The 18,981-nt window shown below is 48.4% G+C and overlaps 1 protein-coding gene across 1 annotated transcript in view; it reads left to right on the top strand.

Annotated features, from left to right (window-relative positions):
• Window positions 1-18,928, top strand: part of DNAH1 (dynein axonemal heavy chain 1) — a 152,774-nt gene extending 133,846 nt beyond the window's left edge. The window contains exons 73-79 of the mRNA XM_090022620.1: window positions 6,440-6,616; window positions 7,494-7,664; window positions 12,199-12,329; window positions 12,941-13,085; window positions 14,023-14,229; window positions 14,961-15,195; window positions 18,216-18,928. Coding sequence (XP_089878746.1) covers window positions 6,440-6,616; window positions 7,494-7,664; window positions 12,199-12,329; window positions 12,941-13,085; window positions 14,023-14,229; window positions 14,961-15,195; window positions 18,216-18,337 — 1,188 coding nt within the window. The 3' untranslated portion in view covers window positions 18,338-18,928. The remainder of the gene's footprint in view (window positions 1-6,439; window positions 6,617-7,493; window positions 7,665-12,198; window positions 12,330-12,940; window positions 13,086-14,022; window positions 14,230-14,960; window positions 15,196-18,215) is intronic.
• Window positions 18,929-18,981: the final 53 nt, after the last annotated feature.

Here is an 18,981-nt window from a genome sequence, read left to right on the forward strand (position 1 = left end):
CAGTTCTGGGCGCCACACTTCAAGAGGGATGTGAACAATATGGAGAAGGTCCAGAGGAGGGCCACTCGCATGATCAGGGGGCAGCATGGCAGACCCTACAAGGAGAGGCTACGGGACCTGAACCTATTCAGCCTCCACAAGAGAAGGCTGAGGGGAGATCTAGTGGCCTGTTACAAACTAATCAGAGAGGACCAGCAGGCACTGGGGGAGTCCCTGTTCCCCTGAGCACTATCAGGAGTGACAAGAAATAATGGTCACAAGCTGGCAGAGGGTAAATTCAGATTAGACATCAGGAGGTGCTACTTCACTGTCAGGGCAGCTAGGATCTGGAACCAATTTCCAAGTGAAGTGGTGCTGGCTCCTACCCTGGGGGTCTTTAAGACAAGGCTTGACAATCACCTTGCTGGGGTCGTTTGACCCCAGTACTCTTCCCTGCCATGGCAGGGGGTTGGACTTGATGATCTGCTCAGTTCCCTTCCAAGCCTTGAAACTATGAGAGATCTCCTACAGCTCTTGGATGTTTTCAACTCTGCTGGGCCCGACTACCTGCACCCAAGAGTCCTGAAAGAACTGGCTGAGCTTATAGCAGTGCCATCTGGCCAAGTTGTTTGACAAGTTGTGGAACTTGGGAGTGGTCCCAGATGACTGGAAGAGGGCCAACTTGTTGGCAATGTGGTGCCCATAAGAGGGATGGCCCCGCAGACTACAGACCAGTCAGCCTGACTTTGGTCCTGGGTAAAATCTTTGAAAAATTTGTTAAGGAGACCATCAGTTACAAGCTGGTAACTGACAGGATGTTAAGAAGCAACTAGCACTGTTTTGTTGAGGGTAGATCATGCCTGAAAAACCTAGTGTCCTTCTACGACCACGTAACTAGCCATCTGGATGAGACGCACGGGGTTTACATCATTTACTTAGACTTCAGCAAACCTTTGATTTCTTCTCCCATGAGATTCTCTCAAGCAAACTGGAGGGTACTGGGCTGGACTAGTCTACAATGAGGTGGGTGGACAACTGGCTTAGGGGCTGCTCCCAGAGAGTTGTAATTGATGGGTGGCCTCATCCTGGAGGGTCGTCTCCAGTGGTGTCCCCCAGGGATCAGTGTTGTATATGAATCTTGTAGGGTTAAAGCAAGGCTTTGTAATGCTAAAAGTGAGGCCATTTCTTTGTCCTTTCACCTCCATTTCATAAAAGCGGACACAGCACTTATGAGACAGCTAGGAGGGAAGAGGGGTACTGTGTAAGGGTTACTGATAAGATATAAAACTAGCTAAATCCAGTCAACAGAGGAGTCTTATCAACAGAGAAACCTTGAAGGTGGCTACCAGGATTGTTTTTATAAGATAAGGTACATCTGGGCAAAAAAAATATGGGGAATGTAGTCATGAGAGTTATACTTCAGTGTTCACGCTCACAGTGCCGATTGATTGGATAGAATAGTGATTTAGTTAATAGATGATTGGGTATTTTTACGAGCACGAGCTAATCACAAACTAACGCTGACATACTAACAAAGTATAAAATAGTATTATTCCTGGTAGGGAGGGTCCCTCTTCGGAGGCACCTCGCTGCAGCGAATAAAGATTCTGTATCTGACTTTGGATACTTGCTCTGCATTATCATTGCCCCAGCCTAGAGCGAACTGCACGTGACTTTAAGAGTGTAATTCATAACAAGTGCTTGGACCCATGCTCTTTAATATCTTTATCAATGACTTGGACAAGGGAGTGGAAAGCTCAGAGATCAAGTTCACAGATGGTACCAATCCATGGGGAAACACAGGCACATCAGAGGATAGGGTAAAGATCCAGGATGACCTTGACAGACTGGATTCAAGGGTGGAGTGGAATCAGATGAGGTTTAACAGGGAGAAGTGCAAGGTTCTTCATCTGGGTAGGAAGAACCCTTATTATAACTACACAGTGGGTGGTGGCCCCCTGGTTGGCACAGCATCTGAACAAGACCTGGGGGTTATGATCGATCGGAAGATGAATATGAGCCAACAGAAGTCGATGAAGTCGCCAGAAGGGGAAACAGAACTCTGGCATGTATCAGCTGATGTCTTGCCAGTAGATCCAGGGAGGTGCTCCTCCCTCTGTTTAGCATTGGTGAGGCCACAGCTGGAGTACTGTGTCCAGTTCTGGATGCTGCCAAGAAGGATGTGGATAAACTTTAAAGGGTACAAAGAAGGGCCACTCATGGTTAAGGGCATGGAGGATAAGCCCTATGAGGAGAGACTCCAAGAACTGTTCAGTGAGTAAGAGAAGACTGAGAGGTGACTTGATAGCTGCCTACAAGTACGTCGGGGTGAATACCAAGATCTAGGGCAGCAACTCTTCAGGAATGCACCTCAAGGGAGGACAAGGACCAGTGCATAAGATAATAGAGAGTAAATTCAGGCTAGACACAAGAAAAAACTTTCTGGAAAGAATCTGGAACACACTCCCAGCAGAGGTGGTGCAGTCACCCTCCTTGGAGGTGTTAAAGATAAGGCTGGACAGGCACCTTGTCGAGCTTGTCTGAGCCCAATTACTTCCTGCCTCTGGCAGGGAACTGGACTTGATGATCTTACAGGTCCCTGCCAGTTCTATAATTCTATAAAATATGGCCCATGGGCTGGATCCAGCCCAACTCACTGGATCTGGCCCATGGATGACTGGCGGCTCTGGCTGCCACGTGGTGCTAGGCAGGTAAGCAGGACTGCTTCTGCCCAGCAGCATCAGGCATCAGCTGTGGACCTGGGCAGTGCTTCTGCCACAGCAAGTTGGCAGCATTTCAGCTGTGGATGCCATGGACAAGTTCAGGAGTCCAGATGTAGAACCTGCTGGCACCATCCACAGCTGATCCACTGCACTCCCAGCATGGTGGAATCTCCTTCCCAGTTCCCCAACCTGGAACCTGCCAGCAGCATCTGCCATGGATGCAGGAAGGAGCTGCTGCGCTGAGTGGGTGGCAGTGTATCTCTCTCTCCCACTCCTTCCCTTCCTTAGAACCCGGCTGAAGCAGTAGTTTGTCAAGAGCCCTGACACTGAGCTCTGGGCCCAGGCAGTTGCTTCTGTTATGCCAGGTGGGTGTCAGCATCAGCTGTGACACTGTCGGCAGGTTCTGATGTCACTGCCCACCTGGTGTGGCAGAAGCTGCTGCCTGGGTCCAGAGCTGAGCATCCAGACTCCTGGCAAACTACAGCTTCTGCTAGGTTCTGAAGTGAAGGGGAGAGAAGAGAGAGCAACAGAAAGAAGAAAAAAGAGAGAGAGAGAGAGAGAGAGATGGAGATGGATGTTTCATAGTTTCTAGGGTCGGAAGGGACCCGAGTCCCTCATCATCTAGTCCGACCCCTCGCCATGGCAGGAAATAATACTGGGGTCAAACAACCCCAGCAAGATGTTCATCTAACCTCCCCTTAAAAACCCCCAGGGTAGGAGCCTGCACTACTTCTCTTGGAAGTTGGTTCCAGATCCTAGCTGCCCTGACCGTGAAGTAGCGCTTCTTGATGTCTAGCCTGAATCTACCCTCTGCCAGCTTGTGACCGTTATTTCTGGTCACTCCTGGTGGTGCTCGGGGGAACAGGGACTCCCTCAATGCCTGCTGATCCCCCCTGACTAGTTTATAACAGGCCACTAGATCCCCCCTCAGCCTTCTCTTGTGGAGGCTGAACAGGTTCAGGTCCCGTAGCCTCTCCTCGTAGGGCCTGCCCTGCTGCCTCCTCATCATGCGAGTGGCCTCCTCTGGATCCTCTCCATGTTGTCCACATCCCTCTTGAAGTGCAGTGCCCAGAACTGGACGCAGTACTCCAGTTGCGGCCTGACCAGTGCTGCATAGAGAGGGAGGATCACCTCTTTGGACCTGCTTGAGATGCATCTGTGGATGCATGACAAGGTGCGGTTGGCCTTCCTGACTGCCTCCCCACACTGCCGGCCCATGTTCATCTTGGAGTCAGTGATGACCCCCAGATCCTTTTCTGCCTCCGTGCTGACAAGAGGGGAGTTCCCTAACCTGTAGGTATGGTGCCGGTTGTTCCTCCCCAGGTGCAGCAACTTGCACTTGTCTGTGTTGAATCCCATCCTATTCAAGGTGTGGCCCTTGACAGGATCCCAAAGCTCATTAAGAGGCCCTCCGGCCACAATAATTGCCTACCTCTGACCTAGCCTCTTTTCCAGCACTCTCCTTGAAGTTGGCCCACCTGACAGGTAAGATGGAGGAGTATATAAGGCTGGGAAGAAAAAGCAAGCCAGAGGGTGTGTGGCTCAGTGAGATGGATGCTGCCCTGGGAGGGAGTAGTCCCTGGATTCTAGGTTGACTGCTCTTATTCTCCATGGGACAGATAATTTCCCCAGTGCTGTCTCTCTTTTCTACCCAATAACTGTCAAGTGCAAGGTGTAGTAGACCAGCTTTAAAAGGAGGGCAAAACTGTTGAGGCACCATGGCTTGGTGGCTAGGATACTGTGCTGAGAAGCATAAAACATGGGCTTAGGCCTCCTCTGGATGAGGAGGGTCTAGAACCCAGATTTCTTGCTCACTGGGCAGGTGCCCCAGGCCCTCAGCTATTGGACAGCCCTCACTACTGCTGCTTCCCTTCCAGCAGGTACACATGCTAGGTAAAATAGAGTCACAAACTGTAGTTATGCAGCTGCGTGTGCCATTTATGCATAGAACGCAAAATAAGATTCCTTCCCCCCCAGTGTATTTGTAAGACATGTGCATACATGGAGTCCATGTGTGGGGACTAGATTTCACAGATTTCATAGACATCAGGGCTGGAAGGGACCTCGGGAGATCATCGAGTCCAGCCCCCTGCCCAAGAAGCTTTTAAAAAAACGACAAAATACATTTTCCTCTAGTCTCATTAGGCATTTTTACACACGCTCCAGGGTGGGGGGTGGGGCATTTTAATTAGAGTGGCTCTTGGGAGCTTTAATTAAAATGCCCATAGCGTTTTGGGTATTCAGCACCCCATGTTTCAAAATGGTGGCAGAGGTGCCTTAACTAAAGCTCATTCAATGAATTTTAGTTAAAGGACCCCACCACCATTTTGAAACACAGGGATGCTCCAACAGACTCAATTATCAAGTCTGCTCCAACACCTTCTAATCAGAACACGTCAGAACATATGTATAGGTGCCCATAATCAGAAACACTTAAGCTGGTTTCTGGACATCTTCCAAACAAATTCAATGCGAAACATGGAAAATAATCAGCCCACAAAGTCTGGTACACTTATAAACAATTGAAAACAAGGTATTATACAGGAAAGTGATGGGCAACCTTTAACTGCTAGTTAAGCTATTAGGGCTTCTTCCTTCTACCCTCTTAAATGACTACTAAGACTAAAAGCATAGAGAGAGTCTGATGTTGAATTGTGTGCTCTCCTGGGTAATCCAGAAGCCAAAATGCAAAATGAAGGTCTGTGAAAATGCAAATGTGTGGCAGTGACTGAAAGCTTGCAAAGAACAATTTTTCCAACTATTTAGTTGGTCTAATAAAAGATATCACATCTACCCAAAGAAGCCTATGTCCTTAGACCAACACGGCTACAATCAACAACCCTATTAAGACTAAAAGATTTTTAACTCATAGAAACTAAAATATTATGCAAGAAAATAGAAGGTAAACATGGACTCAACATAATTTTAAAAATGATTAGTTTCTAAATCAAAATGCAGGGAACTAGAACGAACTGTCACTATATTACGGAAGTAATGTATTGCAGATTCCCTCTCTCCCCCCAATAGATATACTCACAGGATTTGACTTCATCTCCATAAGGTTATCCAGGATACGAGTAACTGGTAGGTTTTGCTGCTTCTAGGGAAGTCAGGAAAGAGATCTAAGTGCCTAACAGCTCTCAAGTACAGTGTAGGGACAGTAATGAAGCTGTACAGGAGCAATTTAGCAGACACTGGCTAGGTGGCTGGGACTTTAGAAGCTGCCTCCAACTACAGCTGTTCATCTTCTCATCTGAATTCTGTGGAAAGATCGCTGGGATTCTTTGCAGTCACACAGGGGCCCAGGTGCAGCCAAAGATGCAGTCAGGCCTGCTCTGTGCTGCATGTTCCAGGCAAATCCTAACTCCCATTGCACAGCTCTCCAAAGAGGCTGTTCTTGGTTACCCCAAAGGGTCATGAGCAGAGCTGGTATGCTGGAGGTAAAACAAGGCTCTGCTCTGATGGGTCTTAATGTCCACAAGTCTAAGTACCACATAAATTAGAGATGTTGTATGCACCCTCACCACTGGGCAGTTCCTGGCAGTATTCCTTACTAATAAGGACTAGAAATTTGTACCTGACCATTCAGCGAGGCAGCCTGTGCCACGGGTTTGCCAACTGTCTCCTTCATTTCCCTCCATGCTGAAATCCATCCTGATGTGCCAGCTAGACATTTGCCACTATCTGCTTAGGGTAGGATAGCACTTCTAATGTAGCTTCTCTATTTTCTTTGACAGGTGCTGAAGTACACAGCTGGTGAAATTAACTATGGAGGCCGAGTGACTGATGACTGGGACAGGCGCTGCATCATGAATATTTTAGAAGATTTCTACCAGCCAGATGTTCTAACTCCAGATTTCGCTTATTCCGAGTCAGGAATCTACAAACAGATCAGCACCACATACGACCATAATGTAAGTAATTCAGCCTGTGAACACCATGCATACTCTTAAACTCACAGAGCAAAAGACAAAACAGAACCATGTGCCTGTAATGTTGTGAGGTCATCTGTAACAATGTTGTACTCTTCCTGTTCACTAGAGGAAAACACAGGATGATAACACCTCACAAAGCCATACCATGTATCAGAATCTATACCCTGTTTATCAATAGGCGCAACGGTAGGTGTCCAGTGGAACAGTAGAAGACAATTTGTGTAAAGGATCTCTGCTAACAGTAGAAGTGGGAAGGGTGATTTTGGATATGTGGGTAGCTATCAGCAGAATGCCCAAAATAGCCTTTGTAAAATGCACAGTATTGGTATAGTTTATTATTTAGTTATCAACATGAAGAAAGCAGTGCAAGTCTTACTGCTGTTAGGCTCTAGGTTCTATAACACTCTATAGGCTTAATGCCTATATGACTACTCCCCTCACAGTCAAACTCCTCTCACAACCTCCTGCAGGCAAACTACATAGCATGTGCAGGCTTCTCACCACCTTCTCTCGTATGTCAGCACTGCCACAACCTTCATCACTCTTATGGCCTCCCTCAGAATGCTCCCCTCTCCTTCATCTGCCTTTGAGCCATCAGGTTGAGAGCAAACATTATGTAACCCTAAGCTAACTTGGAGGGGAGTGTTACATTTTACTGTAACAAACAGGTATCACCTGATAAGAACCAAGGCTGTATAAAGCCCAGTAAATTAGGGAAACAGGTAAATGCACATGTACCAGTCAGGGTCAACAGCAATCTGAATAGACCCCATACCTCCATAGCTGTGCTATGCTTCCTTTCAGCCCTCTTTAGTAATGCTCTGCTCCTCCAACCTACATGCTTCTTTTTCTCTAGGGCTACCTCCAATACATCAAGAGCCTGCCACTCAATGACATCCCAGAGATTTTTGGTTTGCATGACAATGCCAACATCACTTTTGCTCAGAATGAGACTTTTGCCCTGCTTGGGGCCATTGTTCAGCTGCAGCCAAAAACATCCGCCTCAGGAAGCCAAAGCAGGGAGGAGGTGCGTATTTGTAGTGCCTTGGGTTGCCACATGCATGATAACACGCTCTGTTCTGTCCTTTGTGTTGCCAGGTGAAACAGTGCAATGTGAAGTCCACACCGGATACTGTTTTTTACTATAGCAGCATCATCCCCAGCTCTGCCCATGCTGAGTCTCCTAGACCTAGGACCATCAAACCTTGTCAGTTCTTGAAGAGAAGATCCTTCCACCACCACATTCCCCCTCCCCCCGCAGGCTCCCCATGCAAGGAAAGTGGAGGTGTTACAAAATGTACTACCAGTCGTTCATAGATGGTGTGCTTTCCCCCACCCCAAGTCAGGACTGAAACTAGGGAGCACTATACAACCACAGGTATCATTCAGATATCAAATAGGAATCCAGACTTCGTCTGTTCCTCACAAATCCCCTGATGATTTTCATAGAGCTGCTAGCCTCAGTCCTGGCTTGTCTCTTGTCAAATCAAGTCAAGTCAAGTCAGTCCTGAGGCTGTACTGACTGTTGGGGCACCTTTGATGTAGCAATAACTTTCTTTCATTCTTCCCAGTTTTTTGCAATCCTTGTACAATCAGTCAGTTTTAATCCTGTCCAATCCTTGATGTTGGTGGTTCAGCTTGTCCTAGCAGGTGTAAATTCCCTATGCCATGGTGATGGATTATAGCATCCTTCCTGCTTTTAGCTGAAGGTTTGTGCAAAAAAACCAGTAACTTGGTACAACTGTTGTTGCCTCCCACCCCGGGGGCCTGCCTTTCAGTGTCTCCCTTTCATAGAAAACTCACTGAGCTCCTGTGGGCATTGTGTACATGACAAAGAATATTGCAAGAAAAGCAGCTCTGATAGGGCACAGTGTTGTCCCTCCTCAGATAAAGGAATCTGGTGCCCTTCTCATCCCAACTGCAGACTCATTTGGAACAAAACTAGGTTAAAAGTCTGACGAGAATTTGGGAAGTCCTATAACAGCGGATCTGGAGTTAGTGTCTCAGAGAAGTTTGCTTCCCAATGGGATTACTGCATTGGTGTAACAAAATCAATGCTGTTTTTGAGGAGAAGCTCTGCCTTGGGACTCCTCTAGAAGCAGTTTTCTTTGGCCTCCCTCTCCTGAAAGGCCCCCCTGCAGCCACCCTTGGTGTGGCTTCACAAGAGGCCAGCCTCAAAGCCAGAGGTTTGCCCTTCTCAGTCCCTGGTTGCCCTGATGCTTTGCAGCACCCCCACCAAGAGCTCCTTCATTTTGATCAGCTCCTTGGAATGGGGGTGGGGTGGGGGGTGTTTTGTTCTTCAAAGAAGAGGGGTATCAGATTGCTGATGCCCCCACAGCACTGCAGATTCTGCTTCAAAACAAGCTGTCTTTACTGTGCCACTCCCATTCCCTCAGTCCTCCCTGGGACCTTCTCTCCTCCTTCCTTGAGACTTTTTCTCAGCCGTCAGGCTTCACCGGTTCTCCTCAGGCCCAGTCAGCCACACATGCGACGAAACAGTTCCAGAACTATGTTATTAACCTATGGGACAACACTTGCCAAATACAGTGAAACAGAAGGTCATGGGTAGGGACCTAACAAAGTCACGATTTTGCAATTTTAATGGACATTGTGAATTTGGTAGGTTCCCCACAAAAAACACAGGGACTGCAAAAAAAGAATAGGGAAACAAAGAAAAGGGAGCTGCACACGGAAGTGGGAAGCCCTGGCATCCTGAAGCACTGGGGGGGAGAGAGGGAAACTTTCATGGAAGATCACAGCAGGCCCCCCACCCCACACCTCTGATTGGCTGAGTGGCCCTAAAAGTCCTGAACCTCTTCCCAGAGATTGACAGGTGGGCATCTATCAATTTCCAAGAAGGGCCCTGAAAGTCTCGACCCCTCAGCTAATCAGAGATGGGGGGGGGGGGGGCCCACCACTGTCTGGTGCAAAAATGGCACCTGATTCTGCGCCAGCACCACAAAATAGAGAGGCAGCTTCTGTGACTTAGGTAGTCCGTTTGCAGAGAACCAGGCAGGGAGCCCCATGTTGCCATCTCCCCTTGGGCTGAAATGGGCATAAAGGTGTCCTGTTTATCAAACTATTGACAGCAAAGCCTAATCCCACTGAGCCCCCACCAGAACTGCAGGCTAGAACTCACAACACTGAGCCTCTCTGTGTCATATCTGGCCCTCTAAAAATGGAACTGAGCCAGATCACTGCATCCAGGAAACCAGGGAAGGCTAAATTTTCCTCTTCATGCATCAGTAATATATTTTAATTACTCTGAATGTGAAATACCCACTTGTTGGAATCCGGTTGGGCCAGGCTCCATCTCAGTAGTTTGGTCTTGGTGCCTTTCATCTGATTTAACCAGGCAAGTAGTGAATGAATGACCTACGTACACTGTGAACTATCTTCTGTATAGATAGGGTTGGAACTCCTTCAGAGCCCACGTCTTAAGAGCCAGACATTCCTTTTCAATTGTAGCAAAGGTTTTGTCCCTCGGATACCCAATGGGGTCTCTCTCTCCTTTTGGGGATCTGATTGCATTAAGACTGCCCCCAGCCTGGTTTCTGAGACCTCTGTGTAAACCACAAGGGGTTTCTAAACATCTGAATTATCTAAAACAAAGTCTCTGCTTAAGGCCTCCTTTAGGAAACAAAGAGCTCTCTGACATGGTATAGTCCAGATCATCTTGTCTTTTACCCTTTTTGTACAGCTCAGTGGTGGGAAAGCCTGGTACACCTGGCAGTCTTGTTAATACTGGAAATGTACTTTGTCCTTTCAACCCATTCAAGCCAGGGTGGCCTGGAACACCTGGAAAAACCTTTGCTGCTCTTGAGACCTGGCAGTTGTGAGAGGCCTGAAAGCCCAGGGGTACCAAAATGTTCCAGAAAATACACCCCAGTCAACCCTTGACTGACAGGGCTCAAAAATGGCTTCAGTTCAGACTTACTGGGGTGTAGGTTGTAGCTGTGTTGGTCTAAGGACATAAGCAGACACGGTTATTTTGGTAAATCTGGTATCTTTTATTAGACCAACTTCAGTTCAGAATAGCACTTTGAACTCATACAATCCCAAGTCCATGCTGAAAACAGACTTCCTCTTGGCAACTTCACCCAAATGGGTTTCCCAGTACCCTTTGGTCAAGTCCAGTAAACTCTCCATGTGTTCAATAGGGCAAGCTTGTTCCTACACTATTCCTTGCAGATACTGCCCACTCTCCAAGGGTCTCTCTCGAGTCTCCTTCCCCTTCTACTGGAGTATTTTGATTAGGGTCCAACTCACCCTAGGAAAACTTTCAGTACTCCTAATCTGAATTAAGACTCAGTCATACCTCTCAGGCTGTCTGGAAAGGGATTTACTCCCACATATATGGCATCCTCCATCAAATAATCGATTATCTTTGCTTGCAGGGCTAACTGAAGCCTCCCCTTTGAGCTCCTACAGCATCTCTGCTGGTTGCTGACACACTCAGTAACCTCAGCCTCCTCCCAACCTTCCTTTACTAGGGCCCTGAGGTTGGAGTCCTTCCTGCTGTGAGTTACCACAATAATCATCTGTTGCATCCATGTCCACCCTATTACTAAGGGGATTTCTGTACCTGGTGCAATACTAGCTGCAGGTAGCTGAGTTTGTCCTCCCCGTTTCAAGGGCTGTTACTTTCTCGCTAGGGACACAGACCTCTGATGTTCAGGAAGGAATAGGCAGAGACCTGGGATCCTGCATCCTTCCACTTTACGCACCACTTGCCATTGGTCTCTGGCTTCCTAGACATGTTCCACATTTTCTGGAAAGAACTCCAGCTGAACATGCTTAGTGAGGACCTTTCCTGATTCTACTTCTTGGCACCCAAACCTTTGATGGACATAACTACCAGTTGCAACTGGGACAGATCATCCTGCTCCACCAACTCAGGGCACTGAGTTCAAGTATTTAGTAGATCCATACTTGAAACACATTGCTTTTGTGACAATTGGGTTAAGATTAGAGCACATTTTTCCACCCACCCATGGGGTAAGGCTGTGCCTCCTCCCAGAAAGAACCAGGAAAGCAGCATAAACTGTGTTACTACCACTTACCAGCCACAATAGATTGACAGCCTTCAGCAGACGTTCGACTAGGTTTCAACAAGAAGCTTCTTCCACGTGTAGAGACTGTAACCAGAAGTGTGCTAGGAAAGGCTCCTTTAATGGGGCAATCTCCAAGAAGGGTGCTTCTCCAAGGTGTCATGTCACCTTATTTTACACTAACCAACCCTGTGTTTCTGGCTATGAGTTGCCTTCCCTAAATGAGGTTTAACACTCCAGGCATTGCTGTCTTGTCTTTCCCCACTTATCTCGTCTATTAAGTCCCCTAAGGACTCTCCTAAAGGGAGACCTCTACAGGTCAGGAGATGCCCAACAATTCCCCCAAGGAGTATTTTTTGGATGAAATAAGTAGAAGGGACCTTCCTGCTAAACTTATAAAAGTGTGGACCTGAAAAAAACCTGTTCATTTCCTCTTTGACCTTGGTCAAAATTCACTACCCAGAAGCAGTCTCCACAGCATCTTCTCATCCTATTCCATCCACCTTCTAGGTGGTAGAGGAGACATTGAAAGACATCTTGGAGAAGCTCCCTGCCCCAATTAACCTGAAGGATGTGATGCTGAAGTATCCAGTGCTCTATGAGGAGTCCATGAACACGGTGCTGGTGCAGGAGGTGATCAGGTAAAGGTCTGTAACCACTTGTAGGGGCATAGGCACGCGAGCAGCTTTCCTTATTGGGAAGGTATATCACTATGCATCCCATCCCCCCACAAGCTGCCATCCTGGGGGAAGAAATACCATGTGAGGCCTCTTACAGCTGACCATAAGGAATCATGGAAGGTACCACATGCCCCCTGCACAGGGTAGGGCTGCAGTACCTGTACCCCTCAGGTGTTGACATTGCCAGAGCAGCTACAGTTAAGGCCCAGGGCCTTAAAATCTCACCTGTTCTGTTGGATCTCAATACAGGACTTCAGATTGTTCAGTGGATTTCACCCTGCAGCTGGAGCAAAGGGCTTCAGAACAGAAAGCCTGCTTATGGTAGTCATGTAAATAAGGGCTTCACATTTATGAGGCGGCACTTACCACAAGAACTGGTGTTCACTGAATTTTCAGACAGGCAGCCTGAGCAGTAAGACTAAGAATGGGAACCGTGTATCACATAGGATCTTGTTTTTACATTAAGACAAGGATGGTGTCACTGAGCGGCACTGGTTTTTGGGAGAAAGCTCAGGCACTGCTGATGCACTTGGGCCACTTCACTGCCTCAAAAAATCTCATTTGTTTCTCAGGTACAATCGGCTGCTGGAGATAATTGCACAGACTCTGAAGGATCTACTGAAAGCTCTTAAGGGCCTGGTGGTGATGTCCTCCCAGTTAGAGCTGATGGCCAACAGCCTGTATAACAACATTGTCCCAGAGATCTGGAACACCAAGGTACTGTCCACCGGCTGCTCTACTAGCAAATAACCATCATCGTGCTAGGCCAGTCAAGTAAGGGACATTACCACAGCAAAGTTTGAAGTGCTCTTCTTTGCAGTGAAGCAGCTTGTGACTTGAACAAAGATGACTAAATTGCAGGCACAGTGGGGTAATGACACTAGACTTTCTCCTTTCAAAGGGTTCCAATTTGGTTGCACACTGAAACAAGCTTAGGGGGCTGTATGCTACTTCCTACAGCACTTATCACATGAGAAAACCACCAAGGAATTCAGCCTGAATGGCAGCCATTTCTCAGGCCTGTGTCCAGTGAATCCTGTACTCTAATTGGGTGGAATAGTAGGGATGCAGGCTCACACAGAGATGCTGTAGCAGGGCTGTGCAGCTTGCATGGGACTGGTCCAGCCTTGCAAAGATCAAAGCAGACTAGCACTATTTCTTGCTTCTCTGTAACTTCTTGCTCTGACTGGTTGTAGGAGTCATATTTGTATAGTGACCGTACAGCTACTCAGCCCTTCATCAAATGAATCCTGTAGTCTGATTGGCTGGGGGTCATTAGCTAGCTGGAGTGCAGGGATTTGTATAATTACAGCTCTATTATTCCTTAAAGATATACAAAATATGTAACTCTTCCAACTCCCCTTGGTTACTATAACAAATAAATATTTCCCTAACGAAGACTGGCCACTATTTAAAGTGGAACACATTAAACTGGTGCATGTAGTAAATGCACAGTACAGACCTTGGAACAAGGAAACAAGCCTTCTTGCCTTCCCCCACCTCAGCTGGCACCATGGGTTGCTCCACTTCTGGCAGGCTAATTTGGGAACAGTAGTTCCCAAACTGCCCCAGGTTATTTGGCTGGAGACTAAAAGCATCTGAAGGGTGACTAACCCTGGCTCTGTGCAAAGAACTCATGTGTTGGTCTCCCCAGGCCTACCCATCACTGAAGCCCTTGGCCTCATGGGTCAGTGACTTGCTGCAGAGGATTGATTTTCTGCAGAGATGGATCAATAATGGGATCCCACCTGTGTTCTGGATCAGCGGATTCTTCTTCCCCCAAGCCTTCCTCACAGGGACTCTGCAGAACTTCGCCAGAAAATCCATCATCTCCATTGACACCATCTCCTTTGACTTCCAGGTCAGTGATCCAGGATGAGTCACTGTTGTTGCCCAGGGGTATAGTTTCCAGCCGTATAAACTACACAAAGGACCAAGAGACCAGAAAAAAAAAAAAAAACTAACGTGTCCAAAATAACTGCCTATGAAGTCAGGCATCTAGCACTAAACCTGTGCTTTGGCTAGTGCAGGGGAACAGCTGCTGGAGAGGTACTTCTGAACAGTCTTCATGCAGCCTTGGTAGATCTGTGCAATTGTTACATTAGGGCTCTCTCACTGGGTCCCATGTGCTTTGAAGCCTCTAGCTTGGAACATAGTCCAGATGTTGTCCCTAGCTTCAGGTCTCCTAGCAAGCCTCTTCTCCAACATTGCCCATGGGAAGGGCCATCCCTAGCAGGGGGCAAATTGGAGCAGTCACCCTGGGCCCCGTGCTTTGGGGGGCCCCCCCTGCAAAGCCAGTCAGAGGACGTGACTGCTGCATTTGAAGTTTGACCCACCCTCCCGCCTCGTAGATTGGATGTCTTTGCCCGTTGTGGCTAGAAGTTACAGCTGTCGTCAGCCATCCTGCCACATCCAGTGTGCCGGGGCTTTCACTCCCCAGCATACATGTGCCATGGGAGTGGGGGGCCTACACCCTGCTCATGGGTCTAGTACAGATCCCATCAGACCACCCCGTGGCTTAAATACACTTTCCTGGAGCCTGTGCTTCACTGCAGGCATCTTACTGATTTCTGCTCTTCCTGTCCTGACCAGGTGATGAGGGAGTCAGTGAGCGAGCTGACCCAGCGCCCTGCTGAGGGTTGTTACATTCATGGCCTGTTTCTTGAAGGTGCTCGATGGGACCCCTCTACCTTTGAGCTAGTGGAGTCACGTCCCAAGGAGCTTTACACAGAGATGGCCATCATCTGGCTAATTCCAGTCCCCAACCGCAAACCTCCAACCACAGGCATCTACTTGTGCCCAATCTACAAGACACTGACTCGAGCAGGTAAGGATTCCAGTGGAGGGAGTTCTCCAGAGACAGTGGCTGTGAGGATATACTGCTAGCAACCATGAAACTAAAAGCAGCACTCTTCAGTTAGGTCAGGATACTGTTCCCTATACTGGCTGTTAAATCCGCAGGTCCAGATGATCTCCACCCAAGGGTGCTGAGGGAATTGGCAGAGGCCATCACAGGACCCCTGGCACAGTTCTGCGAGCACTCGTGGTGCTCTGGCGAGGTGCCAGAGGATTGGAAAAGGGCCAGAGTGTTCCCCATTTTCAAAAAAGGGAGGAAAGAGGACCCAGGAAACTAGGTCTGTTAGTCTTACCTTGGTCCTGGGGAAGCTCTTTGAGAAAATTATCCAAAAACACATCTGTGAGGAACCAGCAGGAGAGATTATGCTTAGGGGCAACCGACATGGGTTCATTAGAGGCAGGTCCTGTCAGACCAACCTGGTTGCCTTCTACAACCAGGTCACAAAATCCTTGGACGCAGGTGGCGTGGTGGACAGAGTCTTTCTGGACTTTAGGAAGGCCTTTGACACTCTCTCACCCCATTCTCATCAACAAGTTAGGTGACTGTGGTGTTGACGCCTACACAGTCAGATGGGTTGCAAATTGGGTGGAGGGCTGCACCCAGAGCGGTGGTGGATGGGTCATTTTTGACCTGGAGGCATATGGGCACTGGGGTTCCCCAGGGCTTGGGCCCGCACTGTTCAACATCTTCAGTGATTTGGACAAGGGGGTGAAAAGCACCTTGTTCAAGTTTGCAGATGGCACCAAGATGTGGGGAGAGATAGGCACGCTAGAAGGGAGGGACAGGCTACAACTAGATCTGGACAGGTTACAGGGGTGGGCGGATGAGAACAGGATGGGATTCAATACTGACAAGTGCAAGGTATTTCACCTTGAGAGGAAGAACCAGCAGCATACCTTCAGGCTGGGGAATTCCCTTCTCATCAGCACAGAGGCAGAAAAGGATCTTGGAATCATTACTGGATTCCAAAATGAACATGGGCCGACAATGTGAGGACGTGGGCAGGAAGGCTAACCGTACCTTGTCATGCATCCACAGATGCATCACAAGCAGGTCCAAGGAGGTGTACCTCCCCCTCTATGTGACGACATCAGTCAGGCCACAGTTGGAGTACTGCGTCCAGTTCTGGGCACCACGCTTCGGGGGGGCGGGATATGGACAGCATTGAGAGGGTCCAAAGGAGGGCCATTCGCATGATCAGGAGGCACCAAGGCAGACCCTATGAGGACAGGCTACAGGACCTGAACCTGTTCAGCCTCCACAGGAGAAGGCTGAGAGGGGATCTGGTGGCTGTCTATAAAACTTACCAAGGGGGACGAGTGGGAAATGGGAGAGACTGTTCCCCCAAGCACTACCAGGAGTAACTAGGAATAATGGCCATAAGTTCACTGAGAGTAGATTCAGGCTAGATATCAGGAGGCAGTACTTTAATCAGGGTGGCTATGATCTGGAACCAACTTCCAAGGGAAATGGTGCTTGCTCCTACCCTGGGGGTCTTAAAAAAGGAGGCTAGATAATCACCTAGCCGGGGTCATTTGACCCCAGTACTCTTTCCTGCCATGGCAGGGGGTTGGACTTGATGATCTGCTCAGGTCCCTTCCGCCACTACCAACTATGAAGACCCAAGCAACTAGTTGCTCACCTTGATAACTAGCCTCACACTAAACAATAACACTGCACTAGATTTCATATGTGAGCACTAGGGCTGGGCAAAATGGGTGCATTTTGATTCAGTTTCAGAGGACAGTGATTTGTTTTGGTGTTTCAGACCACTGCCATTTCATTTCTGCTGAATCTCCTTTGAATCCTTTTCAAACCGGGTGAAAGGGAAACTTCACACAGTTCTACCCAGCCAGGAAGGGCTTGGGGGTGGTGCCAGGGCCATGGGTGGCTCTTCCAGGGGAGAGCTGTTACCCTCCTTGCAGGTGAGGAGACCCCCATGCAGATCTTTGATCCCTGTCACGCCAACTCAAGGGACAGGGAAGCAGCAGTGGTGAGCAAGCCTGCTGGTCCCTGCTGTGCAACTCGGCTCCATAGGGAGCAGAGATCTGCGCTGGGGTCTCCTCGTCACTGCTGCCTGCCCCACACTGCCCCAACAACGGGCAGCCGTGGCAAGGAGACCCTGGTGCAGATCTCTTCTTTCTGCAGATCCAGGTCGCAGGGCAAGGATTGCCCAGCCCCTGGTTTGATTTCCCCCAGCTCTTCCTGGGGGGCACAGGCCCCTGGATCTGCATGCTAGGCTGCTGCTGCAGGCCCACACCCCCTGGGAAGAGCTGGGAAAATGGTCAGAGAGCTAGGGAATTGAACTGGGAGCTAGATGTCAATATCAGAGCAGTCCTTCCCCCCTCCTAGTTTTTGTTTCCCTGCAAGCCCAGCTCCAAAACGTTTCGGAGCCTTCAGTTTCGATTTGGATTCAGCATTTCAAGCACCAAAATGGCCTGAAACACCTGCGAAACAAAACAGCTGCCCAAACTTCACACAGCTCTAGTGAGCACCACACACTTACTCCCTTGTGCTTCCCACTAACCAGATGGGCTTGTTGAATGAACCAGCTGGTTAATAGCATGGTCAGATGGCCTCCCTGTGTACCACACTCCTGTTTGAACCCAGGATCAAAATACATGAGCCTCCCCGTTTAAGGCCCCAAAACAGGCACATAGAACCTGTTCACAGGACTACAAGAAAATCCTGCTTGTTCTGTTACCAGTCAACAAGTGACATGGTAACTCCCAGCCTGCTGGTGAAGTGTTAGCAGCTAAATCTGGCTCTGAAACAGGGTAGGAGAAATGCAGGTTGAAGATGCAGTGTGGGAAGGGCAGTGCTAAGATAGGAAGCTCCTCCAGCCATTGATTATTGACCATCACTAACAAGCAGTTAGATCTCTATGACACTGTGGTAGCAGTGGGATTGTCTACAAGGCACTGTACATGCTATAGTACTCTATCATCTGCACATCCTCTTCCTACAATCTTTATCTTTTCCCATCCCAGGAACCTTGTCAACAACAGGTCATTCCACCAACTACGTAATTGCTGTGGAGATCCCCAGCAGCAAGTCCCAGAGGCACTGGATCAAGCAGGGTGTAGCCTTGATCTGTGCCCTGGACTTCTAGCCCCCAAAACAGCACCTAACCTTAGAAGCCATAGCAACGACACAACCAACTCATGAGACGCGAGCCAGTGTTGCTGCTGTCCTGTAGTCCGGTGCACTGGGAAAGTGTTTGAGCGACCCTGCAATTATTTCTCCCTCCCCCTCAGAGCTGTTATGTACTTAGTCTTGTTTTGTTAATACAGAGCTGTTCTGTTTCACCAAAATACTGTGCTTGATTCTTTCTAGCCAGCCTCTTAACCACCGGTCTAGCATAAGGCTCTGTTTTTTAGACTTAAAGTCTCCTTCAGAAAATGCCAGCTTATTTTTCTGTAGTCAAAAAGCAAGTGAAAGCTACTAGAAAGCAACTGGTCAAAGTGTTTTTGACATTGTGGATTCCTGTTTGAAGGATCTGGGTTTATCATGTGAATCATGCAGGTGTTTGCACACCTAACAGTGCTAGTGTTGTGCATCATGCTGGAGAGTCACCATGGCTAATTTCAACACTACTGTGAAACAAGCAAACAGGGCAGAAAAGAAGCCCCCACTCAGATAAGGCTTAGAGATGAAATAAAATCAGCTCATTCCTTGGCCAGGGCGCAGCCACCACCTTGCTGCTGCTGCTTTTCTGTCCATTCACACCGATGCATCTCACTTTTTTGTGGAACA

Source organism: Crocodylus siamensis, chromosome 11 (assembly GCF_052110815.1).
Source record: "Crocodylus siamensis isolate JL-2025a chromosome 11, ASM5211081v1, whole genome shotgun sequence".
Classification (NCBI taxonomy): domain Eukaryota; kingdom Metazoa; phylum Chordata; order Crocodylia; family Crocodylidae; genus Crocodylus; species Crocodylus siamensis.